Source organism: Physeter macrocephalus, chromosome 15 (genome assembly GCF_002837175.3).
Source record: "Physeter macrocephalus isolate SW-GA chromosome 15, ASM283717v5, whole genome shotgun sequence".
NCBI lineage: Eukaryota > Metazoa > Chordata > Mammalia > Artiodactyla > Physeteridae > Physeter > Physeter macrocephalus.
The window spans coordinates 72,819,464-72,847,168 of NC_041228.1; the positions used below are offsets into that span (position 1 = coordinate 72,819,464).

Here is a 27,705-nt window from a genome sequence, read left to right on the forward strand (position 1 = left end):
GTTGCACGGGACCTGTATATGCAGCTCCCCTGGAGACCCAGCCTCGTTGCCTGTGACTCGCTGGCCTGAAACGTTGCACGGGACCTGTATATGCAGCTCCCCTGGAGACCCAGCCTCGTTGCCTGTGACTCGCTGGCCTGAAACGTTGCACGGGACCTGTATATGCAGCCAGAAAAGCGTGGGTTGGCATGAGTGTCAGCAACAGACTGAAGAAATGAATTGGCAATTAGTCATTTAATTCCTCTCTATGTGGTTGTAGAAATAATGACCTTTCCCCACACACCTCAAGTGTTTTATAATATATTTTTTCATTACTCTTTCAAGTTTCCTATTAGGAAGATTGTGTGGCAGGCATGCTAAAATAGTAACAGTCAAAGAGAGACCTTTTTTTTAAATCCACCGTGAATTGTTCATAGACAATATTTGTTACGTTTTCATGAAGTGTCCAAGACGATAGTCAGTTTAATTTTTTTTCTCATCACGTTACAGAAGCTGTGAATTACCAAATCATTTGGAACCAAATAATTTTGCTCCTCTTCTTCCTTTTTTGGGGGGAGGGGGGGTTGTTTTTTGGGTTTTGTTTTTTTTAGTCGTTTCCCTGAAGTCATAGATCTTCTGTTTCACAAAATATACCCATCTTCCACTCAAATTGTAATGTGACCTTTCCGCATTGCCTTATCCACCATTCAAGCCTGCCCGTCTGGGACTGTAGGACCAAAAATGTCACTTTTAACTGGATGGGATGCTTCCCTTAAGGTTTGTTGTTAAACAGTAACGTTGCACGCTCTTTCTTCTTTTACTTAAGCAATTTGGAGAATTAAAAACACCAATAAAGTTTCTTTACCCCTGTCCTGGTTAGCATGGGGTGTCTATGGCTAGTCATACACACAGATGAATATCTATGTCTCAGCAGGGAACGGCACTTCCCACATTGAAAACAGATTGTGTCCAAACATTTGTTCATTGAACTGATGGGTTGAGAATTTGGAAAGTTGAGATTCATTTTGCTATGGCAATAATAAATGATGTGGAGGTTTCTGGGCCAGCCCCTAAAAGCCTCCTAACTCATGGTCTTTGTTAATGGGGCTCTAGCACCAGTGATTATTGGTTTTTTTAACTTTTTATTTTATATTGGAGAATAGTTGGTTAACAATGTTGTATTAGTTTCAGGTGTACAGCAAAGTGAGTCAGTTATACATATACATGTATCTGTTCTTTATAATAATGTTTCTATGGGAAAACAGATCCTGAGTTTTCACTTCAGATTTTTTTTTTTGATTAAATTTATTTATTTTTGACTGTGTTGGGTCTTTGTTGCTGCGCGCAGGCTTTCTCTAGTTGTGGCAAGCGGGGGCTACTCTTCGTTGCGGAGCGTGGGCTTCTCATTGCGGTGGATTCTCTTGTTGCGGAGCACGGGCTCTAGGTGCGCAGGCTTCAGTAGTTGTGGCTTGTGGGCTCTAGAGCGCAGGCTCAGTAGTTGTGGCTCGCGGGTTCTAGAGCGCAGGCTCAGTAGTTGTGGCGCACGGGCTTAGTTGCTCCGCGGCATGTGGGATCTTCCCAGACCAGGGCTCGCACACGTGTCCCCTGCATCGGCAGGCGGATTCTTAACCACTGCGCCACCAGGGAAGTCCCTCACTTAAGATTTTAACATCCTGTATCTTCACGAAAGTAAATTAAGAGCACCGAAGTCTCATGACCTGGGTTCAAATCCTGGCTTCCCCTCTTATGAAGTGTAACTTCAGACAACTTGCATGGCCTCACTAAGCCTCAATTTCCTCATCTGTAAAATGGGAAGAATAAAAGTATGTCTTGGTGTAGTTTTGAGAATTAACGTGATCCGTATAAATACATTCAGAACTGTATTTACAGAGTATGATGTGGTAAGCATGCTCGGTATTTTCGAGCTTTTATTGTGCTCGTCTCTGATTGCTGCAGAAATGGGGACTTCTGCCCCTTACCTTCCAGGGAGTGAGACCAAGCACTCCTGTACTGTCGGAGTTGGTCCTTGGAACCTGCAGTGCGCCGCACTCTGGCGGGGATGAGGGTGGGTGCTCTAGGGAGACAGGAAGGAGGGGGAAACAGGAAGTCGAGGGTGTGCAGGGCCAGGGCTGGTGAAGGAGTGGATCAGATACAGAGGGGCGCTGTGATTTGATAGGCCTGGGCTGGGAGGGATTCTGAGGCAGGGGGGCACAGCAGGGCACAGCGGATGGCCACCCCCTCCATCTCCCCTTGTGGTCCCGTGCCGCCACCCTGGACAGGGGCCAGAGGCATCCCAGCTCCGTGGCCTCGGGAGGTTTCCTCTCCCTCTTTCCTTTCTCCGTCCTCCCTTTTTGGCTTTCTTAGCGATGTTACAGAGCCCTCTGCTAGTGGGTGACCGAGGACCAAGAGGAGGAAGTCAAAAGCTGTTACAGAGGCAGCGCAGGGGCTGCACAGCAGAGCTGAAGCCCCAGGCCCACTTGGAGGGGAGAGAATCCCCGCGGCAGCCGGGCTGGAACGAGTCCCCCCAGGAGGGGTGGAGAGAGATACTAGGGTGCATATATACAGAACCTGTTGGGAAAGGAGCTTCTTTGTAATTTAGCCATCTTTTATTGAAATTACTATTTTGACATCCAACGAAATAGCAAATACCATACCCATTTCTCAGATGACGGTTTGTGAAATGTATCCTGTAAAATGCAATATGAAGGCTAAAGTCCTAGCCAACAGCTTGGCTCAGAGAATTAAGAGAATTTCAGAGCTGAAAGAAGCCTTGGAGGCCCTCTTGTCCTCCTCCATCATTGCACAAATGGGGAAACTGAGGCCCACAGGTGCCATGCTTATCACAGCCACATGGCTAGTTAGCAGTGGTCAGAACAAGAACACAGGTGTCCTAGCTTCCAGAAAAATGCTTTATCCTGATAGATAGATAGGTAGATGATAGATAGACAGACAAAGAAGGTATGTGCATTTCTGTATTAGGAGGAGAGAAAAAAGAGGAAGTGGCAATAATGCAGTTTTGTTTGTTTGTTTTTTTTTTTGCGGTAACGCGGGCCTCTCACCGTTGCGGCCTCTCCCCTTGCGGAGCACAGGCTCCGGACGCGCAGGGCCAGCGGCCATGGCTCACGGGCCCAGCCGCTCCGCGGCATGTGGGATCTTCCCGGACCGGGGCACGAACCCGTGTCCCCTGCATCGGCAGGCGGACTCCCAACCACTGCGCCACCAGGGAAGCCCTATAATGCAGTTTTAATTTCAATTCCAGGATGTGCCAGGATTTCCAGTGCAATCAGAAACTGAGGGATTTCAATGGACCAGAATTAATAAGAGCTGTGTTAAAGTAGCCTGATTCCTGAGCCCTTTGACCCTCTTCTGTACTCCAGTCAGCCTGTTGAAATGCCTTACAGGCCACCTCAGCATAGCAGCTATAGGCGCTGAGAATGTTTCCTAGAACCTTGATCTTGAGCTAGAGGTTTGGCTGTAATGAAGCAAGCCTAGTGCCTTTCTGCTTCCTCCGCAGAACCACGGTGTCACTGCAGCCATCCGAACTGGCTTCCATGGGATTCCTTTGCTGAAAAATTAGAACCGCGTCATTTGTCTACCTCAGAGCCTTTTAGCAAAGACCACTGAGATATAATCTATAAAGTTTTTAGGTGGAAAACTGTATAAGCACGTAGCATCATTATTTAGCATTATTAATGGTGATGGTAATTCTATGACAAAATTATAGTTATTAGGCTTGCGCTGCCACCATTATACCATTATCATTAATTATAATAATCTGAGAAGTTGAGGAATTACACAATATTGGTTTATCCTGTGACCAGATATTCTTCTATCTTTTGGCAAACCAGGGAGAGACGTTCTTCTCGTAACGGTAAGAAATGCTAAAATTAAGCTGAGGTAGCCATCTGGGGATGGGATGCAGCTCCCCGCCGCCATCCCGCCTTTCTGGACCCTCGGAGGAAGGAAGGCTGCGTGAGCGCCTCCAGAAGACTTCTTTCCAAGGCTGTTCTGAAAATCTTTTCTCCAGAGGGTCCTTCCCTTGTCATAATTTGAGCATAACTTAAATGTATGTGGTGGAGATTTGCTCTCAAAGCGAGTGGCCTGAAACCTATTTTCTTTGCATTGCAATGAGTGTCTCTGTTTTTCACTCAGAAGAGATGTGAGACCTTTGATATCTTTGAGCTCTGTCTCTTTTTGTTCTGGAAAACCTTCATCCTTTCCCAGACAGGTGACACCTCTCGTGTTGAACTCAAGTCACTTTAGTCTGCATGTCACTTGGATGGAGTTTTATTGTCCTCCCCAATTAGGGCTGCACTTTTAGTCATTCGAGCTCTCATAAGTGATTGAAAGACATCATTTTTTATCTATTCAGAAGGTATCTACATTTAAGAATCTACAATAAGTAATTGAGTATCTTTACTGTTTTCTGGGAAAGTGTCTGAAAGAAAATAGGAAGGCAAGTATAAATCTAATAGAATTTTATGGCCCTAATGGAATCCAGCCCCTTGGAATACCTCCCAGATTTCATGTTTAAAAAATTGTTTAGGGGCTTCCCTGGTGGCGTAGTGGTTGAGAGTCCGCCTGCCGATGCAGGAGACACGGGTTCGTGCCCCGGTCCGGGAAGATCCCACGTGCCGCGGAGGGGCTGGGCCCGTGAGCCGTGGCCGCTGAGCCTGCGCGTCCGGAGCCTGTGCTCCGCAACGGGAGAGGCCACAGCGGTGAGAGGCCCGCGTAACGAAAAAAAAAAAAAAAAAAAAAAAAAAAAAAAAAATTGTTTAATCAGTGGTTTACACTAGTCCATATTTGACCCAAAATATCTGCAAAGCCACAACCCAGTGCTAACTTAAGTTCCACCTTTACAGGCGCTGGTATGCCATGAATGAACCAGCGCTAAAAGCTTTTCCCAATTTATAAGGAATTTAAGTTAATGAATGGAATGCTTAAGATTTTTCTCACATCCAGCATTCCTAAATCTTTGGCTTTCTTATACTTACCGTAATCTAGTGAAAAATGTCATTTTGTGCAAACTTAGAATGTTCAATTTAGTTGTCTTAATTACTTCCAGTACTTTAAGTAGGTTGTCGACTCTACCACTCAGAAGAGAATCACTGGTCATTGCCGCGCCAAGTGTATGTCACAGATTCTCTTAGGGAGTTTTGATATTGCACCCCCTGGGAAGTTTTCTGTCTTCTCAAATAGAGGCAGATTACTCATAGGGAGTGATGCCAAAGTGATTTTGAATTTTCTGTATGAATTTGACTAGTGTAGGTGCTGCATCTAAGTGGAATCCTACAGTATTTGTCCTTGCGTGAGTGGCTAATTTCACTTAGCGTGACGGCCCAAAGGTTCATCCATGTTGTAGCACTGTCAGAATTTCCCTCTACGGCTGAGGAATATTCCATTGTATGTATAGACCACGTTTGTTTATCCATTCATCGGTCAGTGGACACTGGCGTTGCTTCCACCTTTTGGCTACTGTGAGGAATGCTGCTGTGAACCTGGATGTACTGTGTTTTTCTTGTGCGTGCCCTTCCCCCCTTGTCTTCTGCCTGTATTGTGGGCTTGTCACTGACATTGCTTAGTCCCACTGATAACAAGACCGAGGAAATGACCACCAAACTGTATAAGCTAGGGATCATTTTGCTTCTTTTTTCTTGTCACTTTTTTCTTTTCTTAACTTTGCTTTTCTTTTCAAATTTGGCTTTGCATGGTAATGAATACATAGTCTGTCATTTGCCCCTGAGTCTATATGTTTTTGTCCTTCTTTGCACTTGGATGGGACTCCAGGAGACCCTGACCCTTCAGAGGAATTGGATCAAAGAGCCAAGCAACGCATTTATTGAGTGCAAGACTTTGGGGTAGGTGGCGCCTCCCCTGCGGTCCAGCGGTTAGGACTGCGCGCTTCCACTAATGGGGGCGTGGGCCCCATCCCTGGTCAGGGAGCTAAGGTCCCACAGGCTGTGTGGCACGGCCAAAATATAAAAATAAACAGTAAACTCGCAATTGCACAGCACTGTGAATCAACTATACTTCACTTAAAACAAAGACAGCAGGGTAGGTGCGTGAGGCAGTGCAGGAGGTGGGGCTGGGGGGAGAATGGGTAACAGGACAGGGGATTGGTTCCCAACTTCGAGGAGCTTTTAACTTGCAGATATTTGTTACTTTAAATTATTTGGAAATTTTAGTGTCGGATTCATTAATATGTCTGGGACAAATTTGTCTCCCACTTCACTGCCTTCCAACTCAGGACATTTGGCAATGAATGGAGACTTTTTTTTTTTTTTTTTGGCTGCGTTGGGTCTTCGTTGCTGTGCGCGGCTTTCTCTAGTTGTGGCGAGCGGGGGCTACTCTTCGTTGAGGTGCGCAGGCTTCTCATTGCGGTGGCTTCTCTTGTTGCGGAGCACAGGCTCTGTGCGTGGGCTTCAGTAGTCGTGGCACGTGGCCTCAGTAGTTGTGGCTCGCGGCCTCGGTAGTTGTGGCTTGTGGGCTCAGTAGTTGTGGCTTGCGGGCTCTAGAGCACAGGCTCAGTAGTTGTGGCGCATGGGCTCAGTAGTTGCGGCACACAGGCTTAGTTGCTCCGCGGCATGTGGGATCTTCCCTGACCAGGGCTGAAACCCGTGTCCCCTGCATCGGCAGGCGGATTCCTAACCACTGCGCCACCAGGGAAGCCCAGGAGACATTTTTTATTGTCACAGTTGGTAAGGGCATGCTACTAGTATCTAGCAGAGACCAGAGATGCTGCTAAAGGTCTCACAGAGCACAGGACAGCCCCCCCCCAAAAAACAAAGAATTACCTGGCAAAAATGTCAGTATTGCCAAGGTTGAGAAAGCTTGCCGTGTGTAACATTATCTAATTTAATATTGATTAATCACCAGGTAATGAACATAAAAAGACAGATCATTTCCCTAAGGAAAACTTCCTTATGATAATGCAGTAACTTGAAAGCAAGCTAGCGTTTTCCTCCTATAATTTTAATTATTTGCTAATCCAGGAAGTAAGATTTTAAATACTTGAGAGGAATTTTGATATCTAGAAAAAATTTCCTAGTAAAAATTTCATTTCAGAAACATAACTTAGCATTTACCATATTGACAATTAGTACCTATTCGAAAAAGAAGAAAACATTAGCATAAATAATAAACTTTCCTCGGGTTTGAAAGGCATTGTATGACTGCCCCCTGCATTTTACTCTCTCGACTGCCTTATTTAGTCTAACACCATATTTAGATCTTAGCTCCTATACAGATATCTTGTGAAGTAGTGCTATCAGCCCTAAAGGATGTTTTGCAGCATTCATTTAAAATATTCCATGGACAACCTACTTGCACAGCGTATAACATTAGAAGTATAAACAATCTGCCCTTCCATAAAATGGAACTTTAACAAATGGAATGGGTTGAAAAGAGAATCATTTGGAGATGCACAGACACCATGCCTATGGGACATCAAAATGCCCGAGACTCAGTCACTGTCTGTACTTCCACACCAATCTCTGAAATGCCAGGGAGGATACCGTGGAGCCGTTGACTGGGAGGTCACCTTGGGAATGAGCCGCTGGGGCACACTTCTGAGTGCTCGCCCGACTAAACAAGCCTTGCTTAGGTTTGTGCCAAGAATAAGTTTACCCTTATCACCAGTCTCCTGCCTTTTGTATACCTTCAGTGCTGAGCATGAAAGTTGATGTTCATGGTAAGAATCCTGAAATTCTTTCTTAATCACCAAGGAAAGAGCAATCCTGTGTTTCACTTACCTGGTCCTATTGCAAAGGTTATCATGAGAGAGCCTTCCTGAACACAGACGTGGATGGAGCCTCAGGCATCTGAATCACAAGCTTCCATGCTTTTCTGTTCCAGGACGTGGGAGGAAGGCAAGGTGCTCATCTTTGATGACTCCTTTGAGCATGAGGTGTGGCAGGATGCCACGTCTTTCCGGCTGATCTTCATCGTGGATGTGTGGCACCCCGAGCTGACACCCCATCAGAGACGCAGCCTTCCTGCGATTTAGCATTTTGCGCAGGCTGAGGACACGCTGGAGAGAGGCTGCCTTTCTGGTTCAGTCACCTTGGATGTGGGCATAGACGTTCAAACACCACAGCCCTTAATTCCCTTGATTTGCAGCCTGAAAAATTCTAAACCTCCTCCGAGGGTTGGATGACACTAAGGAGAATGTATGCCTCGCTGCAATTCTTTTAGAAAACACCTGCGGTATTTCATCCATGACAGCCCCCACCTGATGCCTGTATTCCAGGTGAACCCATGATAGCTTCTACCTTGCCGGCCAAAGATATTTTTTCCACTTAGAATAGGCGAAATCAGTGTAAATGAGAGTATGTGTAGAAACTGTGAATGGATTGCTTTAGTTTGTAATTTTTCTGTGCAATTATATTTTTCTAGGGTAGCAGGATGATTTTGTCATCACACACCACTACTTTTTTGTTGAGTTTAATGACAAGCTGTATAAACGTTTTAGTTCTGCTTAATCGTAACTTTCCTAGTGAACTCAGACGTCCCTCTTTTAATTATTTTTAGTAAAAGGCACTCATATGAAAAAAAGATTCTATTTTCCTAATACAAAGGAGAAAGACATAATTATGCCAGTGTCTCATGAACCGTACTGCTCCCTACCCATTGAGTCTCTTTGCTTTTTTGTCATCATTGAGAGCTGGTGTCTTAATTTCTCTCCTCGCTATGTGAATGGTGGAGATACTGTCAAAATGGTATTTCTTTCTAAGAGGAACTTTTTACACTGAAGAAGGACTTGGAGTCATTTTGTAATGAGTTATAACAATGACGCATGTAAATTTTGTTAATGTCAAGCACTAGGCATTAGAAAACAAAAAGTAACATTTCTCCAAGTGAAAATTTTCTCTTGGGATCAGGTAGATAGGGGGCTGCTAGGACACCTGGCTCCTGGCCTCTGTGCGTCTATGAAACAGGGCTGGAATCCAGAGTGTTTTCTCTTGTGGATCCTTGTGAGTGATGAGGTCGTTGAAAGGATTCCCATCAAAATTTTGTAAAATTCTGAAGGATGGCAAAGTGGAAGACCAAGAATGCCAGGATCTCTGTCCTGCGTGTAGGATGTAAAAATTGCTTTCCTCTTTGAAACTGTTTGGAAGACTTTGACATCTCCCTGGCTTGAGAAACTTCTGCCATTTAAGCTTCACTTTGAGATGGCAATTATTATTGATAGTTTAGCTGTAAAATTTCCTACTGCATAGAAAGAACAGTTGCCTACTCGTTCCAAAGATGACCACATCATTAATTTAGTGGAATATTAATGCATTAAATTTTGTGTTTTTTTAATCAAAGCTAACTAGAAATGTTAGCTATAAGAATGTAATGATATTCATGCACTGAATTTTAAGCCAATATGAACAAAAATGCTGGAGAAATGACACATAGGTTACCAGATTTCGTTCGCAGGTAGAAAAAACACTTGTGCTTTCTTTTCCATTGAAGGACAAAGAAGGATGCTTTCTTTATCTTATATAGAAAACATTCTTTAATATTGAAATGAACCCCCTTTGCTTGTCTTTAAGGACTTCAGCTTCCAGTCAAAGAGTTTGTAAAATATTTGTCCTCTTTCCTTCTGTTTTGCCAATGTTGAAAAATCTCACTAAAATAGATGAAAAAGCATGTGAGGAAAAATATCAAAATTAATTACCGAAATCCAGAAGAAAAAGCAAACTCTTGAAAAATAAAAAAGCATTTGTGTCCTTCAGTATTTATTGAACAGAAGAAATGACTGACAAAGAACAATACAATCTAGCGTTCATGTGGTAACATTCATGTCACTTACTGAATTTGGTTCTTGTATGTATATTGCATACACATAAAGAAATTCAAAGTGTAAGTTGTCACTGTTGAACCATCATCTTATATTCATTTAATGAAATCATGGAATAGAGTAAAAACTAGCTCTTAACTTAGTAATTATAGTATGGTATTTAAAATCGGGTCACTACAGGAGGATTCTAAATGTTGCCGATTGGAAAGCCAGAACTATTGGCAATAATAGACTCCAGTAGCATTTGAAATACTGGATCCCGCAACTATTTTATAAACTCAAGTAATAAAATGGGTTTTCTAATTCGCTTTCATTCTTCATCTTTCTTCCCTATGTTGTGGTATATAAGAAAAGTGTTTCAGTCATTGCATTGGTAGAATTATTTCAGTGTTATTTTTTTGTTATTTGAAATGTCTACACAAAATGAATTGGTTTTATTTATACTGTGATGCAATTGGTTGAGAAATATTTTAAATTCTCTTTCAATTTTATTTCAAGGGTGGAATACAAAAATCACTTCTGTTATTATTTTCTACCAGTAGAAAAAAATTGAAACACTAGATCCATTGAGAAAGAGATGTAATAAATGATTAAGATTAGTATCTATCGAGGGTGATTATGGCCAGTTGAATCACCTCTTTCCTTTGAATTTTTTAGCCAAGAAATTAACCCTCCCAAGTACTTAACGTGTAAAATCATATTTTACTGCTCATTATCAACTAAAATATTTTTTATTTGACATTGAGCACCAACTGGTCATACTAATGAAGGCCCATGTCATGCAGATGGCTGGAGAATAAGAGATAGCTAAAAACATACACCTGGTTTTGGGAAACAGGGCACAAGTGAGGATATCATATCTTATGATATCTGCTTATTTTTTATCTAATTTCCTTTGAATGGATAGCTGGGGACTCCATTTCTAAGGATAATAAACAAAGAAATAAAGTGATCTTTGGCATTTCAACCTGCATTCCTGGTCTTCTCTTATTTTCAGTTCTTTCATATTTCACCATCCTTAAGGGTCTTCCTCCATGATTGATATACCTACCCTCTCAGCAGCAGCCAGGCCCTTTCTCTACACGTTTAACTGGTTGCAAGAGGAGGTGAGGGGACGTGGGGAGCGGTGTGATGCTTTTGTAGCACTTTTCTTTTCTGTAGTGACCCAAGTGAGGCAACTTGAATGGATTCATTAATCACTGACATGTATTTTCAATGAGACCCCCCCCCACCCTCTAGAGACACACATCCCCTGTGGGAAGTCACATTGCTAAGATGAAGTAGTCATCTTTCAATTTGTGTCTTTGTTTAAAATTAGCTCATGATAATCAGCTGGTGGCCTGATCAAAGATGTGATATCAAAATCATTTTTGCAGGATATCAAAAAAAAAAAACCAATAAGCTCTGCAAATAGCCAGACCTACGAGAACGTGCTCTTAGGCTGAACAATTTGAAATTTGATGCTGGTGATGAGGTCAAAGAAAATATTTCAATATAGGAATGGAAATCACTGGAGATACTATTGTCTTGGGGCTTTGCACTACATTAAACTTGACAACTGTGTCTGCACAGTTTAATTCTTATGTATCTACTTGGAAATGCACTTAATCTTAAATTGCAAAAACTGGGCAGAGTCTCTGCAAAGCCTCAGAAAAATCCTTATCCTAATGAAGTGTGTGCAGCAAATTTAGTTTTTCTCTTCTCAATTCACTTAATACTATAAATATGGGATGGGGGGAATCTTGTTTCCATAACTGCCTTGCTTCATCCTCCAATTCCGTCATTGAAAAAAAAAGGCGTCTCTCAAGTCTTTGTTCAACTTTGGCTGCTTAGACCAATGGCTGGTGACAGTCATTACTGGGTGGCAGGAGAGGAGGCCCTTGTGTCGAGCCGAACGCACGCATTGTGGGGTCAGTTGCACATGTGCTTCCTGGTGGCTGATACCACTGAGGGCTGGCGATGTCCGGAGCACAGTGTAGCTCAGGGTTCAGTCCAGAGCCAGGAGAGGCTGAGTGTTCTCATTCTCTCCCTTGTCCTCATGTTTCAGGGTCCCAGCTTCTACCACAGACTGAGATCTAATAATAGGGGAAGGAAAAAGATACGATTACAAATAAGTCATGGTGTCAGCCATTTTGGAATCTTGTAGGGCATTCAGACTTTATGTCCCCCTTATTAACCAAGACACTCAAAATAGCTATATAACTTCTCCCCCCTTTTGTATCTCTGTTTTCCTTGCTTTTGTGTCTTCTACACCACATTTTTAGGGAGCGAGGCATCTTGGAATCTTCTTTGCAGGAATCTCTTCTTTTGATCAAATGAACACGTGTTCTAGCCACAACTCTGCCGCCTTGTCTAAACATTCTGTGGATCTTGAGATGTATAAAGTCTCATAAATTTTGTTGGATTTTTAATGTTTCAAAGTATTTTTGAGAGCCTTTGTTTCTCAAGGTCATAGGAAACTATCATGTATGATGGTAAGACCATGAGATTTGGAATCAGATGGTAAATGTATTCTTGACCGCTTACTGACTGAGGAGTCTTGGGGGAGTTCTTAGAACCCTGGACCTTTATTGTCTCACCTGTAAAGCAGAGCTGTTACCTACCTTCCAGAGTTGTTGAGAAGGACTAAAACAAATACGATACCTAAAGCACTTGACATGTACTCATAGTCAAAATTTATGGAGCACTCTGTTGTCACCATTATTGCGATAATGGCAGTGATCTTAGTTTCTGGTGTGTCCTTTTAGACTAGAGTAATAACAATTTCCTGTGTTCATAACATGGATTGAAAGTGAAATTATTTTCTAGCTTTATAGAGAGAAGATTATAAGAGCTATGCACACAGTAGACATTCAATAAACGTTCACATACTAAAAAAAAAAAAAGCCATTCAAAACATTAAGGAAATGGTTGAATTGGTTTGTTCAAATAAGCAAGATTTACATGTATGTGCAGTAAATGGATAACTCAGTAGGCCTGAGTTGCCGAAACCCTCCACGTTCCAAAAGTCTTCCGGACTGTCCCTTGACTGGTTCTTCTGAACCCTTGGAGTATCCTGACTGATAAAGTTTCTTTGTATGCCTGAGACTTTGGGCCATGCCTCAGTGGTTTATGCAAACAATGTGATTTATGGTGAATGCCTATTTTTGTATGCCTGAGCTCTGGGTCACACCCTGTCAGTTGGACCTCTTGTTGGGGAAGGTGGAGGAGTTGAAGACCGAGTGGCTAAGGTCAGTCACACATGCTCTGCATGCCTATGTGATGGACCCCCCGACCCCAATAAAACCCAAAACCCTGGGCATCAAGGCATGGGTGAGTTTCCCTGGTTGGTGACACTGTGCATGTGTTGTCACACGTCATTGCTGAGAGAATTGAGCTCTCTCTGTGTGACTGCACGGGAGGAAAACTGGAAGCTTGCAACTGGTCCAGTGTACCTGAACTCCACCCAGTGCACCTTTTTCCTTTGCTGATTTTAATCTGTATCCTTGTGCTATAAGAAACCTAAACTGTGAGTGTAACTACATTTCCAGGTCCTGTGAGTCCCTCTAGCAAATTATCAAATCTGAGGATCCCAAACACAGTATATAATAACACTAATATTTGCTGTCTGTGCATCTGGTATAGTTGTAACTTCTTTACATGCATTAAGTTACTTCATTTTCATACTCCTAAGGAGTGATGCCATTATTGCTTCCATCTGGGGAGTGGGAAAAACTAAGGGACAAAAAAAATCAAGTAACATAGGAAAGGCTGCACAAATAGAGAATAGAGAACAGGACAGGTTTATCACCCTCACAGTGTTCCTGGGTCTACCTAACACTGCAGAGATTTTTAGCTACTCTAAATGTCAATCCCGTCAAACAGTCCAACTTTAGGTACCGCGTCTAACCTTTGAAAATGAAACGGATTCGTTTGCTCCTGGGACAGGGCAGAGAAGCCCCAGGTAGTAGTGTAGTTCAGCTCTTTTACACATTGCCTACATATTTCTCTCTTTGCTTTTAACTAAGGCCTGGCGTGTGTGTGTGTGTGTGTGTGTGTGTGTGTGTGTGTGTGTGTGTGTGTGTGTGCGCACACACATGGGGGGGGTGGGTAATAGATTTATATAAGAAGAAGAAAAGCTGAAAACCCAGAAGGCATTAAAACACTGAAAAACAGAGAAGTAGAACTGCCCACACAGGCCACTCCATCCAGCACCCTGGACAGCTGCCTAACTGCTTTGCCCTTCAGGCCCTGGTGAAGATATTCAAGGCCGGTCCTTTATTACTGAATTGTATTCCTCTACTTTCATGCCAGTTGGCTTTGTTTTACAACATGGCAAGAGAATCACAGCCACAGAGTTAGAAGGGACCTTGGCAACCCACTAGATTATCCCACTAGGACATATTCAGTCAGGGGCCAGGCAGCCTCTTGTTGAATATATCTGACTTAAGAAATCTACGCCTCCATGCTCCTAGAGGAGGAGCTCTGCTAGAAAGTTCTTTCTTACACTGAACGAAAACCTGTCTTTTTGCCATTTCTATATACTGCTTCTGGTTTCGTCTGCTGGAGCCACCAGAGTATGTGTAATCCATCTGATCCACATAACAGCCCTCTAAGTATTTCTCTAGTGCTCTCCAGCCCTCTCTCTGCCCGCACTAAAACTAACCAAGTTCCTCTTGAGCCAAGGTTTCTAAAATTACCACTCTCCTGCATCTCTTCATCACCTGGTTGCCCTCAGGATGTCACCTCAAAATGGAAGGAAATTATTGCTTCCTTTTTTCTTCTACTTCTTTTTTTGTATGCTTCTCTTGAAGCATAGAAAATGCACCTAGAATTGCCTTACCCCTCTGGCACTCACGTAATAAAGCCGAGGGAAATCTTAGCTATGTTTACACATACTGCTGTTGAGTCGTTTCTCCCCCATCTTGAAAGTGCGTGGTTGAGTATTTTATCTTTTTTAATTTGGCTCATATTCACCGCTGTATCTCTATCCTTTTGGATCTAGAAATTTGTTATCCATCAAAATTATTGTCTGTGATTTTCACGAGTATTGGATTTGTTTCCAAACTTTCCCTTCCCCTATTTTGGGAGCCACTATGGGAAAAAAAAAAATCAACAAATTCTCAAACATTGAACTTTCGATCCACAATCATTTATTTCTACTCACTCATGGTAAGAAATGCTTGTGAATGTCTTCTGCTATATGCCAGGGACTGTGAGAAAATGTTCAGAACCCCTCATTCTTTAGTGGAAATATTGCTTCAGTTACCCAGCCATAAATGCACAGATAGGTATGGGATTACTGTGATAGGCACCCTGAGAACAGGGCATTTGGGGGAGGGGGGGCATTAGCTCTAGAAGGAAAGGAAGGAAGGAAAAAGCTATCATTCACACAGTGACATCATGTGCAGTCCTTATTCAGGTGACCCTCCACTTGGCATCAAATTTGGATCGAGTTAGGATTTTTTAATACCCATACTGACAGCAGGGACACAGAATGCTAGTTTTGTTATCTCAGCCAATAAACTGTTTGTCTTGGGTGAGTGGTGAGTAACAATTGAACAGTTCTGAGGCACTGAGCATGAGGGACCAAACATAACATGTTTCCCCTTGTTTGCTTTTTCCCTGATGAGAAGACCATAGCCTCTTTACTTCCAGCATGACATAATTCCATTTACATGGTCACACAATGAACATTTGACATAAGGAACACACTCATTATGAAGTGTTTGAAATTCACTGGAAAAACAGAAAGCATGTGTTGCTGCTTTCAAAATCTAGTATAGGGCTTCCCTGGTGGCGCAGCGGTTGAGAGTCTGCCTGCCGATGCAGGGGATGCGGGTTCGTGCCCCGGTCCGGGAAGATCCCACATGCCGCGGAGCGGCTGGGCCCGTGAGCCATGGCCGCTGGGCCTGCGCGTCCGGAGCCTGTGCTCCGCAACGGGAGAGGCCACAACGGTGAGAGGCCCGCGTACCGCAAAAAAAAAAAAAAAAAAAAAAAAAAAAAAAATCTAGTATAAATAAAGCAAAGAGAAACACCTTTCTTAAATCTTGCCCTCAGTCCATTTAGCTGAGTCACAGTACTCTCTGGGCAGACCAATCCACTGCTCACTGATGGAAATGTCTCCACCACTTGTAAACAGAGAGCTCAGGAATTGTGCATTAACTGGGGGAGCCACTTGCCTTGCGACTCTGTTGCCCAGATCACGCTCAGCGGTTATCCCTGCATTTGGTGGCTTTGCCTTCTCCCGAGAATGTTAACACTCCTGCTAAAATAAACACTTCAGACTTTTCTCTTGGGTCCCCTTTTCCAACACTGAAAGCCAGCTGAACCCCAAGGGCAAGCGGGGGAGTTATTTGAGCGATCTCAGCCACCATTATCTCAGTGGTATAGCAGGCTACCCTAACAAAGGCTTCATTCTTGCCTTGATAGCCACATTTTGTTTTCCTGCTATTATTTCTCCTCTCTCTCTCTCTCTCTCCCCCCCGCCCCCATTCCCTCTACCTTTCTTCTTTCTGCCTTCCCCTTTTCCTCTCCAAAATCTGGAACTTTCTCCACTGCATGTCATCAAACATCTATAGCCACGGTTTAATTTTTACTGATTCCAAAGGCAATGAAATTCCAAAAAGAACAAGAGAAAGACGGAAAATGTTCATCATGAGCCAGTCCATTCTGCACAGACTTAACAGTTGAACTAAGAGTTCTGGTCTCAGTCAGAGGTTTATTTGCAGAACTTCATTTAGCTACCCTATCTCAACAGCTATCACCACATAGTCTTCCTACTAATGAGCTGCCATTGCCTGGCTTGGGCTTTGTGGACCCCAAATAAGGGCACAGGAACTCCGCCCTTCAACCCCAGACATTCACGTAGAGCCACTGAAGGCCAGGGCTGTAAGAAGCCTCAGAGGCGATTTAGTCAAACTCTCATTCAACTCAGGTCCTCCCCATTTCTTTTCCAGGGACCAACCTCGCCACTTCATCAGGAAGTACTCCATACTTCTGGTTTTATTTCTTAAAGTTAGTGATGGGCTTGGTTTTGTGGAATATAGTGCAGAACTGCCTAGTATCTTAGTGAACCTGTATAAGAACTTCTAAACAGAAAGAGTGGGGGGTATTTTAAAGATATTTTAAAAGATGCCTCTAAGTAATTCTGTTTAACCTCTATTTCTCCCTGTAAGTTCAATGATCAAGGCAGTCCCCTCAGGAGCTCCTGCCTGGGCTTGAGTGATGGCTCCACTGGCTGGCTTTGTGATCTTGGGCCAATTCGACCCCCTCATGTGTAAGATGGAAATAGGAGAGTGCCACAGCATGGGACATGGGGGTAATGAGAATTAGATGAATTACAGCAAGTAAGGTGTCTAGCCCAGTGTCAGCTTGGTGTTACGTGCTCCTACATTTTTAGCTCTTGTTATTCTTCCCCATTTGCTGATAAGAAAGTTAAGGCCTGGAATATTTAGTTCGTTTACACACTGAGTCACAAAGCATGAATTCAACTCCAAGTTCCCATAGCCTCATGATTAAACTTACAAGAGAAAATTGTGTGTCCCGCCTGAAGTGTCAGGTAACCTGACACTAAATGCAGACTAAGATTTGAGAATGGATCCAGACTAATACTTTAAAATTTCAAAATAAGTGATGTGACTATTCCACATGAAAGCTAACCTTATTATTTTACTTTATATCCTATAATTTTCAGAAGTAACACAGAAGTTCCCATCTGATTAACAATTATTTATGTAGCTTTCAGCACATCTGTTTGTAGTTGTTTTCCACTATGTAAAGCAGCAATATGGGGTTTCCTTCTACTATAATGCCTTTGATAATGTCCTTGATAAGGAGTCTTAAGTTACAGTTGTTAAGACATGTATTCTTCTGTCCAGCTACCAAACTCTTCAGTATTAGAATCATACTTTCAGGCAACATGAAACAATGAATATTTACTGAACTTGTAAATAAACCACGAATCATAAATCAACGAAACACTTTAACAAAAGGTAAACCTAAGTATTTTTCATGTCAGCAAAGCTTTTCCCTATCAAAGTAAAGAAATAAAAAATACACCTCCCTCTACTTTGACAATATAGTTAGACACAACTTACTGAAATATAAAGGAACCAATCCAAGAAAAAGAGATATTCTATTGCTGTTTAAGTGAACTATTTTTAGAGTGAACCAAACATTGAATTCTGGTCCTGCCTACGTGCACTGTAACTCAGATTTAAATGTATAACGTATTTCTATTTAACCGTGATGGGTACTGATCTTATAGCAAGGGGGAAAAGAGCCAAGAGAAAATGCACGCGCCTGCAGAAAGGATGAAATTGGGCTCACAGGTACATAGGACTAGAGCAGCTCTGTCCAGCACAGAGCCCTGACCACATGCGGCCACTGAGGACGTGAAACTGGGCCGGTCTGAGTTGAGACGGACTCTAAAGATAATGTATACATGGGATTTCAAAGACAGTATGTGGGAAAAAAAAGAATGTAAAATAGCTCACTAATACTTTTTAAATTATATTGAAATTATAATTTTGTATACATTGGGTTAAAACATATTAAAATTAATTTCCCTTGTTTCTCTTTTGTAACGTGGCTACAAGACAACTTAAAATTCCATGTATGGCTCACATTATATTTCCACTGGACAGCAATGTTATTTAAGACCTCATTCCCTCCATCACACTTGTAGCCGAGCCAGAGTAATGTACTAATCCTCATTTAGAAATTCAGGCATCCCGAAGGACCACAGCAACAACGTTATGATCTGTCATTGCCAGTATTCACTGTGCTGAGTTCTCTTCCACGTGTTAGCTCATTTAACCCTCACTTTGACACACACAGAGCCCCAGGGGACATGAGAGCTGCTTCCTGAGTATCACTGTCGCTGCTTGAGTTCTAAATAGAAAGAAACTTCATCAGCCTAGATTCCATTAATTTGTTATCCTTTAGATGAGGGTGAACACATACCATTATTTTATCTCTAAATGAATAAATAACATGCAAAGACTTTAGGAGGAAATTTAACCGACTTGAAGTGAAAGAAATAAGTTCTTTCTGAACATATAGCAAAATTAATATTAACTTTGTGTGACCACTACAGATGTTTTTTGCTGTTCATTGTAAGGGTCCTTGGAGAGCTAAGCTGATGGAAGAGAGCTAGGCTGGGAGTTCAATGCCTCTTCTCATCAGCCCTGTCACTGACTTGCTGTCACTAACTAGGGCTCTATGGAGCACCTCACTTGGCTTCTATGATCCCACATTTTTCAACTGTAAAATGATCTCAGACAAAGTGCTATTTTTTTTTCTTTTTTCAAAGGAATAACTGTTTGTTTGGGGTTTTTTAATATTTATTTATTTATTTGGCTGCGTTGGGTCTTCGTTTCTGGGCGAGGGCTTTCTCTAGTTGCGGCGAGCAGGGGCCACTCTTCTTCGCGGTGCGCGGGCCTCTCACTATCGCGGCCTCTCTCGTTGCGGAGCACAGGCTCCGGACGCGCAGGCTCAGTAGTTGTGGCTCACGGGCCCAGTTGCTCCGCGGCATGTGGGATCTTCCAGGACCAGGGCTCGAACCCGTGTCCCCTGCATTAGCAGGCAGATTCTCAACCACTGCGCCACCAGGGAAGCCCCCAAAGTGCTATTTTTAACCCCAAGATTTCATGAAGTCTACGAGACTGGGTTAAATCACCCATTAGTTCTTGAAAATAATTAGACGTCATTTTTCAAAGTTCTACAATTCAGACTTTAAGCTAATTTGCTCAGATAATCTAAGTTCCTCTCTATTTCAGCATTTGTCTTTACCTCCTTCTAGAAAAGCGTAACAATACTAAAAATGACAAAATTTAGCCAGACCTGGAAAGCCTTTCCTGAAGTTTGTGTATGCCCAATACATTTAGATTTCATGAGTCAAAAAGATTTACCTTTTAAAAATATTTTTATTTCCGTAAGCTTCTAAATATTGAATTCAGAGCTGCCAGGTGCTACTTAATAACTATTTTCCTGTGTCATTGGAAAGCGTTCTAGTTTATTTAAAGAAACTTCTTGCTACATGTCCGCAGGTCACAGTTTCCTGCTGCAGAGTAGCTCCCATCTGATCTGGAGCCACCAAGGGTTTTCCAGCGTGCAGAAAAATTCCAGTTGGCACTCAGCAAATCTTGCTTGTCACATCTGAAATCAGTTTCAGAATGTTTTGGAAAGGAAGATTTCAACACACACTGTAATTGGATATTTTTAGAATTATCACCTACAGGAGAGTTTCCCATCCCCAAGGCTGGTTATTATAATTATTGTCATCATCTCATCATGGCCATCAACAAGAACAACCACACCATTTATTGAGTACTTATTTCATGCCAGGTTCTGCAGTAATTATTTAGCCTGCATTATCTTTATTTAAACCTCACAATAATTTTCTGAGGTGAGTATTGGTTTGTTTTTGAAATATAGTTGATTTACAATGTTGTGTTAGTTTTAGGTATACAGCACAGTGATTCAGTATATATATATATATATATATATATTCATTTTCAGATTCTTTTCCCTTATAGGTTACTACAAAATATTGAGCATAGCTTCCTGTGCTATACAGTAGGTCCTTGTTGGTTATCTATTTTATATATCGTAGTGTGTATATGTTAATCCCAGCCTCCTAATTTATCCCAACCCCCGGTCCTTTCCCCTTTGGTAACCATAAGTTTGTTTTCTATGTCTGTGAGTCTGTTTCTGTTTTGTAAATAAATCCGTTCGTATCATATTTTACATTCCACATATAAGTGATACCATATGATATTTGTCTGTCTCTGTCTGACTTTCTTCACTTAGTATGATGATCTCTAGGTCCATTCATGTTGCTGCAAATTACGTTATTTCATTCTTTTTTATGGCTGAGTAGTATTCCATTGTGTATATACTACATCTTCTTTATCCATTCATCTGTTGATGGACATTTACGTTGCTTCAGGTCTTAGCTATTGTAAATAGTGCTTCTTTGAACATTGGGGTGCATGTATCTTTTCAAATTAGAGTTTTCTCCAGAGATATGCACAGAAGCGGGACTGCTGGATCATATGGTAACTCTATTTTTAGTTTTTTAAGGAACCTCCATACTGTTTATGGTATGGCCATAGTGGCTCCACCAACTTACATTCCCACCAACAGTGTAGGAAGGTTCCCTTTTCTCCACTGAGGTGAGTATTGTTAATTCTGTTTTGCAGATCAGGAAACTGAGCCTTGGAAGAGTTAATTAATTTGCTCAAGCTTCCACAGTTAGTTGTGGAACTAGAATCTGAACCCAGATATGACTCTATAACCCACATTCTTAAACACTATGCTATACTGTACAAGAAACACCTGCAACTTGGTAAGAAACCAAAGGATATTAACATATATCCAGAACTGTTAATATTCAGGTTCTCAGAGAAGCATTTCTTCTATTGGCATCGATGAAGCCAGTGGTTAACAAAATCATCTATTATGTATTAAAACATTATTTTAGGCACGGTGATGAAATCAGAAAAGAAAATAGCAGAACTTCATTCAGGAAAAAAAAGCGTTCTAATAATACATGTTGTACAATCGTATCTTCATCTACAATGACCAGCAGAGAATTTAATAACACTTCAAGATCCTTTCTTTTAAATGTACAGCATTCACCCAAATACCTGGGAACAGCTCTACAGACCTGGAATCAGCCAACATGGAGAGTCGATTAGGATGGAGAAAGGGAGCAGATAAGATTATCTGAGAACAGAGCTCAGCTGCCAGAAGACAAATCAGGCCAGGAACTTGGAGATGAGGAGGAAGGAATGAAAGGAAAGACCAAGAAAAGCCATGGTGGAAACTGGCAGCTGCAATTGGATGTTCTGCTTAATTTATTTGCACACCGGTTTATTGCTCTTTATGAAACGATGCATTCCTGTCATATTAACTCACAGTTTTTCACCGGTACAATGAGGACAGGATATTACCATATTCTCTAGAGGGCTATGAGAGATAAAAGATACAATAAAGTTCTTGGAGCTCTTTCAAGGAGAAATTATTTCAGTTGGAAAGACATCATTTTACCAACACTTCTCTGAATATGATCTCTGAGTAGGAACAGCTGATAGTCTTTCAGATAACAGAGGCAGCCCTTGCCTGCCCTCTTGAAGAAAACCAAAGAAAAGAATGCAAATTTAGAAAATAGATATAGAGAAGAGGATTATTTAATTATAAAAATATTCTTAATTTTACTGAGCAATTTCCCAAAGCATTCCTTTAAGCAGAGTCGCCCTAGTGCACCTGAGGATGAGAGTGTTCAAGGTCATAATTAGCGTGTGTTGTGTTCAAACCCTTCAGAGGGACCCCAGGCAGCAGAGTGAGGTCTGCAGACGTCTTAGGGCCTGTCTGTAGCTGAACCAGATGACTGTCGTTGCCATGAGCTCACATTCTGTGTGTGTGCAGGTTTCCAAATTTCTGAGAAACAGAATGCATTGCTATAGATACTCCGATGTGGATTCAGGCGTCCTGAGTGGTCAGAGGATGGCTCAAATAATACATTTTCAACATGCAGATATTTCTGGAGAGTTTTTTTCTGCTACCAATCATATCTTAAAATAGCAACACAGCAAACGGCTACAGGTGCTGGCACCACCTGCTTTGAATGCACTCATCTTTCATTAGAATTAGACGGGCACAGAGAGCCGCCAGGCACTTTCAGAGCATCCCTAAGTTTTCCTAATTATTCTTCTCCCTGTGAAATGGATGGTGCAGAGCCTCAGTGGAGTTCCTTTGCTAGAACTGGAATATGGTGTTCTGAAGCAGGTAGAGAAATGCCAGAAGCCGCCACCAGCCGAGACCATGAGGATGACTCGTTCCAGCTGAGTTTGAAAAGGATGGCTAGGGTGCTCCATAAAAACTACCTTCTGTAAGTCTGTTTTTGAGTCAGATGACTTAAAGGGATCTAAATGACAGGACGTTAATGGGTCTTCTTTGATAGTACTACATTAGCCTGAATATCAGTTTTCTTCCTGAGTAGCTGTAGCTTCCCCACTCAGAATGGGGTTTGGGGACAGCACAGTACATGAAAGTGTGACAGAGTAAGTTGCTTTTCAACTGTGTCTTAAAGACAGGGTACAATCTGGGCTGGCGGGAGCGGGAACAGACATCCAAGACAGCTGCGGTGCTTTGTGCAAAGGCAAATGCCCCGAAAAGGTGCTCTGTAAGCCCCTGTGGAAGGAAGGAAAGAGAAGGAAGAAAGGAGGGAGGGAGGAAGAAATACACAAAAGTGTGAGGACAGATGTGATAAAGGAGACAGAGCATTGGACTTGGAATGAAGAGAACTGAATATACGATATTTTGCCATCTACCAGCCCTGTGATCTGGGCTAAATCATTTCACCTCCGTGGGCTTCAGCTACTTGATCTATAGCATGGGGATAATCATCTGTCTATTTTTATTCATTTTAATCTACTAAAATTCTCTACTTTTACACATATCTATTTTTTAAAAATTCTCAAAACCTGAAAGGCTCAATTTTTCAACAACCCTTGGAGTAAGTCCAGGAACATCTGTGTCCATTCTGGCATGTGGGGAAATGTTCCAGTCTAGGGCCTTTTGCCACCTAAAGTGTGGTCCCCCCAGACTAGCAGCACCCGTACCACCTGGGAGCTGATGAGAAATGCAGATTCTCAGGCCCGCCCCTGACCCGCTGAATCAGAATCTGCATTTTAACAAGATCCCGGTGCTTTGGACGCACATTACAATTTTCAAAGCATTGCTCTGGAGCTGTCACTACCTGGCTAAATAATTGTGGGGCAGTAAGAAACCTTCCCATCCCAGGTTTGCCTAAAAGGAAATCTGCTTTCATCCACCTCAAGAAGAGCCGTAAGGATTTGTCAGGTGTGGCTCATTCAAGCCAAATTCCTGCTTCTGTTCACTCACTGATGCAATCTCTTAAAGAGTCAGAAGAGCTCATGAAACACCAAATTTATTACTAGGGAAGAGCTCTCGGTTTAGGAAAATCTGCCTTCAAATCTGGAAAACATTTCAAGGGGCAGGAAAACTTTTTGGAAATTCAAAGTTGAGCACTCCTGCTTTCCCACTTCACATTTTGTCCGTGTTCATGTCACGCAGTATGTAGGAGTTAGTTATAGATACCCTTAGAGACAATTTCAAATTCTGATCAAACATTGATTACAAATAAGACAATGATACTGTCTTATTCCATTATGCGTGGTTGACTATTAACCTCATCACTCTGCAAAGTCCTCTGTTCCTAACAGCATTTACTGTCATACAATTCCTTCCTTCCTTCTTTCCTATTTCCCTTCTCCTTTTTTCTCCCTGCCTGTCTCCTTGCCCTCTTTCTTCCTTCTTCAGAAAATGTGCGTCGAGCATCTGTTATATACTAGGGTATTTGTGAGGCACGGGGTACATATTGGTGAATAACACAGCACAGCCCCTGCCCTGAGAGGGTATATAATCTATAGAAGGGAGATTGAATACATAAGCCAACAGATGTGTGATTATGGGATTGTGATCCCTATTAAGAAGAAAACAGGGACTTCCCTGGTGGTCCAGTGGCTAAGACTCTGCGCTCCCAATGCAGGGGGCCTGGGTTCAATCCCTGGTCAGGGAACTAGATCCCACATGCCGCAACTAAGAGCCCACATGTCGCAACTAAGAGCCCACATGCCACAACTAAAGATCCCACATGCCGCAACTAAGACCTGGTGCAGCCAAATAAATAAATATTTAAAAAAATTTAAAAATGAAAACAGTGCTCAGTGACAGAGAAAAGCAGGGTGGGGAGGGAGGGGTCTTTGGGATGGGGAGGGTGAAGAACTCCCTCCAGGGCTGTGGATGGAGAAGCCATCCCTGATGAAAGAGTGGGCTACGAGCCAGGGGAGAACATCTCAGAGCAGGGAGGCCCTGGAGAAGGAAGAAGCCTGGCCATGGAGGCGGTGGACAGAAGCCAATGTGGCAGGGGCCTGTGATAAAGGGGAGCAGCCTTTATCCAATGCAGGGAACCAGTGGGAAGTCTGTAGAGGATGTTGGGCAAAGGGGTGGCATCATTATGATTTTTAAAGATTACACTTAAGAGTCCATGGATAATAAGTTAGATTAGAGGGACAGAGAGGAAGGAATAACACTAATAAAGACCAATAAGGATATAACTGCTATCCAAGCCCAAGATCCAGGCTTACACCAGGACGGGTTGGTGAGTGGAAAATCAGGGCTCATATGAAGACTAGACCTTCTTGGCAGACAGAGAGGAAGAGAGGCAGGGGGTCTGTGTCGCTAATTCCCCCCGCCTTGACTTTGCCTTCTGTGTCCAGCACCCACTGTGCGTGGCCGTTCTGGGTGCAGGGCTCCAAGGGTACAAAATTCCTGCCCTCTGCACACATTAAGGCAAAGAAGAGGGAAATGGCCAACGTAAGTCTGACTTCTAACAAGGAATTCAAGGCATCTCCCTTCAAGCCACCACACCTAATCATCGCCTGCTTCTCTCTTAGGGAGTTGGGAATTTCCATCGTTAGTGAGAAACTTCCACTGGGAAAGAAGTTAAAACTCTAAAAAACTGGAAATCCTTACGAAACATGCTGGAGAAGGAAAGTTACTACTTATCATCCTGTTCCTCTGTAGGAACAGGACGTCCTGGGTACTGTCTCCCCCTGCTGCCATCTGACTCTGACAGCGACCCCTGAGGTTATACCCACTTTAGAGTTGAGGAAGCCAACACTCCACGTGGTTAAAGCCAAGACTGCACGTGTGCCTAACATCACGTAACTAGAAACATCAGTGGAAGGAAGTGACCAGAACCCACATCTAGTCCCATAAGGGGAGACTGGGGGAAAACAAAAGGAAAGTGAGAAGAAAAGAACTGTACACACTGCCTCAAAGTCTCAAAGCTGAAGCAAGCGGCTAGGATTAGGACGCGCGGACACGTGCTGGAGCCCCTGAGGCCCGTCTCGAAGACCCGTGGAGCAGAGGAAAGCCGGGCCAGCGGGGCTGATCAGCGTCGTCTCAGGGACACAGGCAGCTGCGTCCCAAATGGGGCCCTGAAGGAGTTTCCTTTGAGATGCTGAAAGCCAACAACGCTCATTTATGGCCTTGACATGAGAACTCGAACACTGCAGTTTGGATAATTTAAGCCCAAATAAGATCTACAGCAGGTTTGCCTAAACCTGAAAAGGAGCTGAAATTCTCTATGCAAGCAGCGCATTGTTTTTATGAATGACACTTCAAAGAGACTTTTATCACGTATCACGTCAACTATTTGTTTTCATCCATACGATCACTAAAACTTCTACGAGAGACCCACTGCTAGCTAGATGTTGGGTACACACAGCATCAGCGTTATTGGAATCAGGCAAAATGTTTGTCTACCAACAGCAGTATGTTCACAAGAAATAAGCTTTCTTTGCTTTTTTTGCCTAGACTACATCTCCCTTTCCAAGTAATTGCATCTGACTATGAGCCTTCAGCAAACAGGAGTCTTTTTCGGAACAGACACTGTGAGTAGCCAAACACTTTGCACTTGAAACTACACCCAGTCACACCCACGTCTGTTCATTTTCCTCTAATTCAACCCTACTTCCTGGCTTTGCCACGAGCTTAGAACTCTTTATCTCATAATCTGTCATGTCATTCATTAAAAAAGAGGAGAACGTGGCATCCCCCCACCATATTTCATCTGGCCTCATTCATGTTCTTATGGTCTGAATTCATCGTAGATTTTCTTCCATTCTAATGTTGCACGGCTCTATAGGATGCATTTGCAAGGAGACGCACCACCAGCCCCATTTCTGCCCCAGCAAAGAAAGTTGTATAAAAGCAGGACATCCATCTCAGACGGATGCACAAGTAATGATGAGACTAGGCAGCTATTTTTCTCGGTTCTTTAAGATACGTTAACAATTTCCTGTCAGCATCCACGCGACACTTCAGTATCCAATAACCGACAAAAAACACCAGGCGTGTGTGGCGTACCCATGAGGTCTTTGCTTCTAGAAGTGATGATATCTCAGGCATTAGCTGCCTGAAGAGGAGTGACACCCCAAAAGTATGAAGTTCAAAACTGTTTGAGCTATAAACCAGTCACAAGACAACTTACAGGGCAGCAGGGACTGTAGGGCATTCATTAAGAAATGACGCATTATGTAAGTTTACTGAATGTAACCTCCATATGGAACATCTGTTCCCGGGCCACACAGTAAAATGGGCCCTTTTTTGCCCCGACTGCTTAGAAGACAAGGGTCCTCCTGTTTCCACATTGCCACCCCTCATTCTTTTCGCATGGGTTGTATTTCACCATGATGTATTACTTCTGCCGGAAATGAGTGGTTATCCAGCAAACGCGTACCTTCACCCTATAAAACGAGGAGTACATGCCGAAAGATCACCAAGGTCATGGCCAATTCTCTTGACAGCTGAAAACAGTTAAGACGACTTTTTTTTTTTAAACCACCCAGGCAGGACCCAAAAGGGAACAACATGGCCAAAAATGTCCTTCTGGCTCAGAAATCTGAACTCGATCCAAGCGTTCCCTCACCCTCTCCGCACTCCCTCTGAGAAAGCGGATGGCTCACGATGTCTTTTGACATCGTCCTGCTTCTTCCGTGTGGGATCTAGGAGAGGACTTTAGGGAAAGTAGGGCCGAAGATGTTTTGTCAAAGGGATGAAAAGCAGTCCTTCCGCTGTGTAGCTGGACAAGACCCCAAAGCACTGGTCCCTCTAATCGCCCAGAATACAGAGTGGATGATGTGGGTCATTTCTCTGGAAGCTGGGGCCCCTCCTTACTGGCATGAAGGAAGGTGCGGCTCGGGTCTTTAAGGCCTCTTCCTCTACAAACAAGTTTCTGGATTCCTAATAAGTTCTAAAGGTTTAATAAATAAACAAAACCAGGAGTTATTGCATATACTCAGCCAAACTTTATCTATGATCAGGCTGCATCAAAACCCCCCAAATTACTGGAAATGACAAAA

At 42.8% G+C, this 27,705-nt stretch overlaps 2 protein-coding genes across 19 annotated transcripts in view; one reads left to right on the forward strand and one right to left on the reverse strand.

Annotated features, from left to right (window-relative positions):
* ASPH (aspartate beta-hydroxylase) overlaps window positions 1–26,408 on the forward strand; it is a 238,897-nt gene extending 212,489 nt beyond the window's left edge. For 9 of the 12 annotated variants that reach the window (XM_028500701.2, XM_055091276.1, XM_055091278.1 and 6 more), the window contains one exon: window positions 7,834–9,746. In XM_028500701.2, coding sequence (XP_028356502.1) covers window positions 7,834–7,984 — 151 coding nt within the window. In that variant the 3' untranslated portion in view covers window positions 7,985–9,746. Of the gene's footprint in view, window positions 1–7,833; window positions 9,749–19,797; window positions 20,606–26,158 lie in introns of those variants that run through there. The other 3 variants (XM_055091279.1, XM_028500699.2, XM_055091282.1) reach the window with 3 other exon arrangements.
* Window positions 10,844–27,705, reverse strand: part of CLVS1 (clavesin 1) — a 246,674-nt gene continuing 229,812 nt past the window's right edge. For all 7 annotated transcript variants that reach the window (XM_055091287.1, XM_055091286.1, XM_028500704.2 and 4 more), the window contains one exon: window positions 10,844–11,841. In XM_055091287.1, coding sequence (XP_054947262.1) covers window positions 11,754–11,841 — 88 coding nt within the window. In that variant the 3' untranslated portion in view covers window positions 10,844–11,753. The remainder of the gene's footprint in view (window positions 11,842–27,705) is intronic.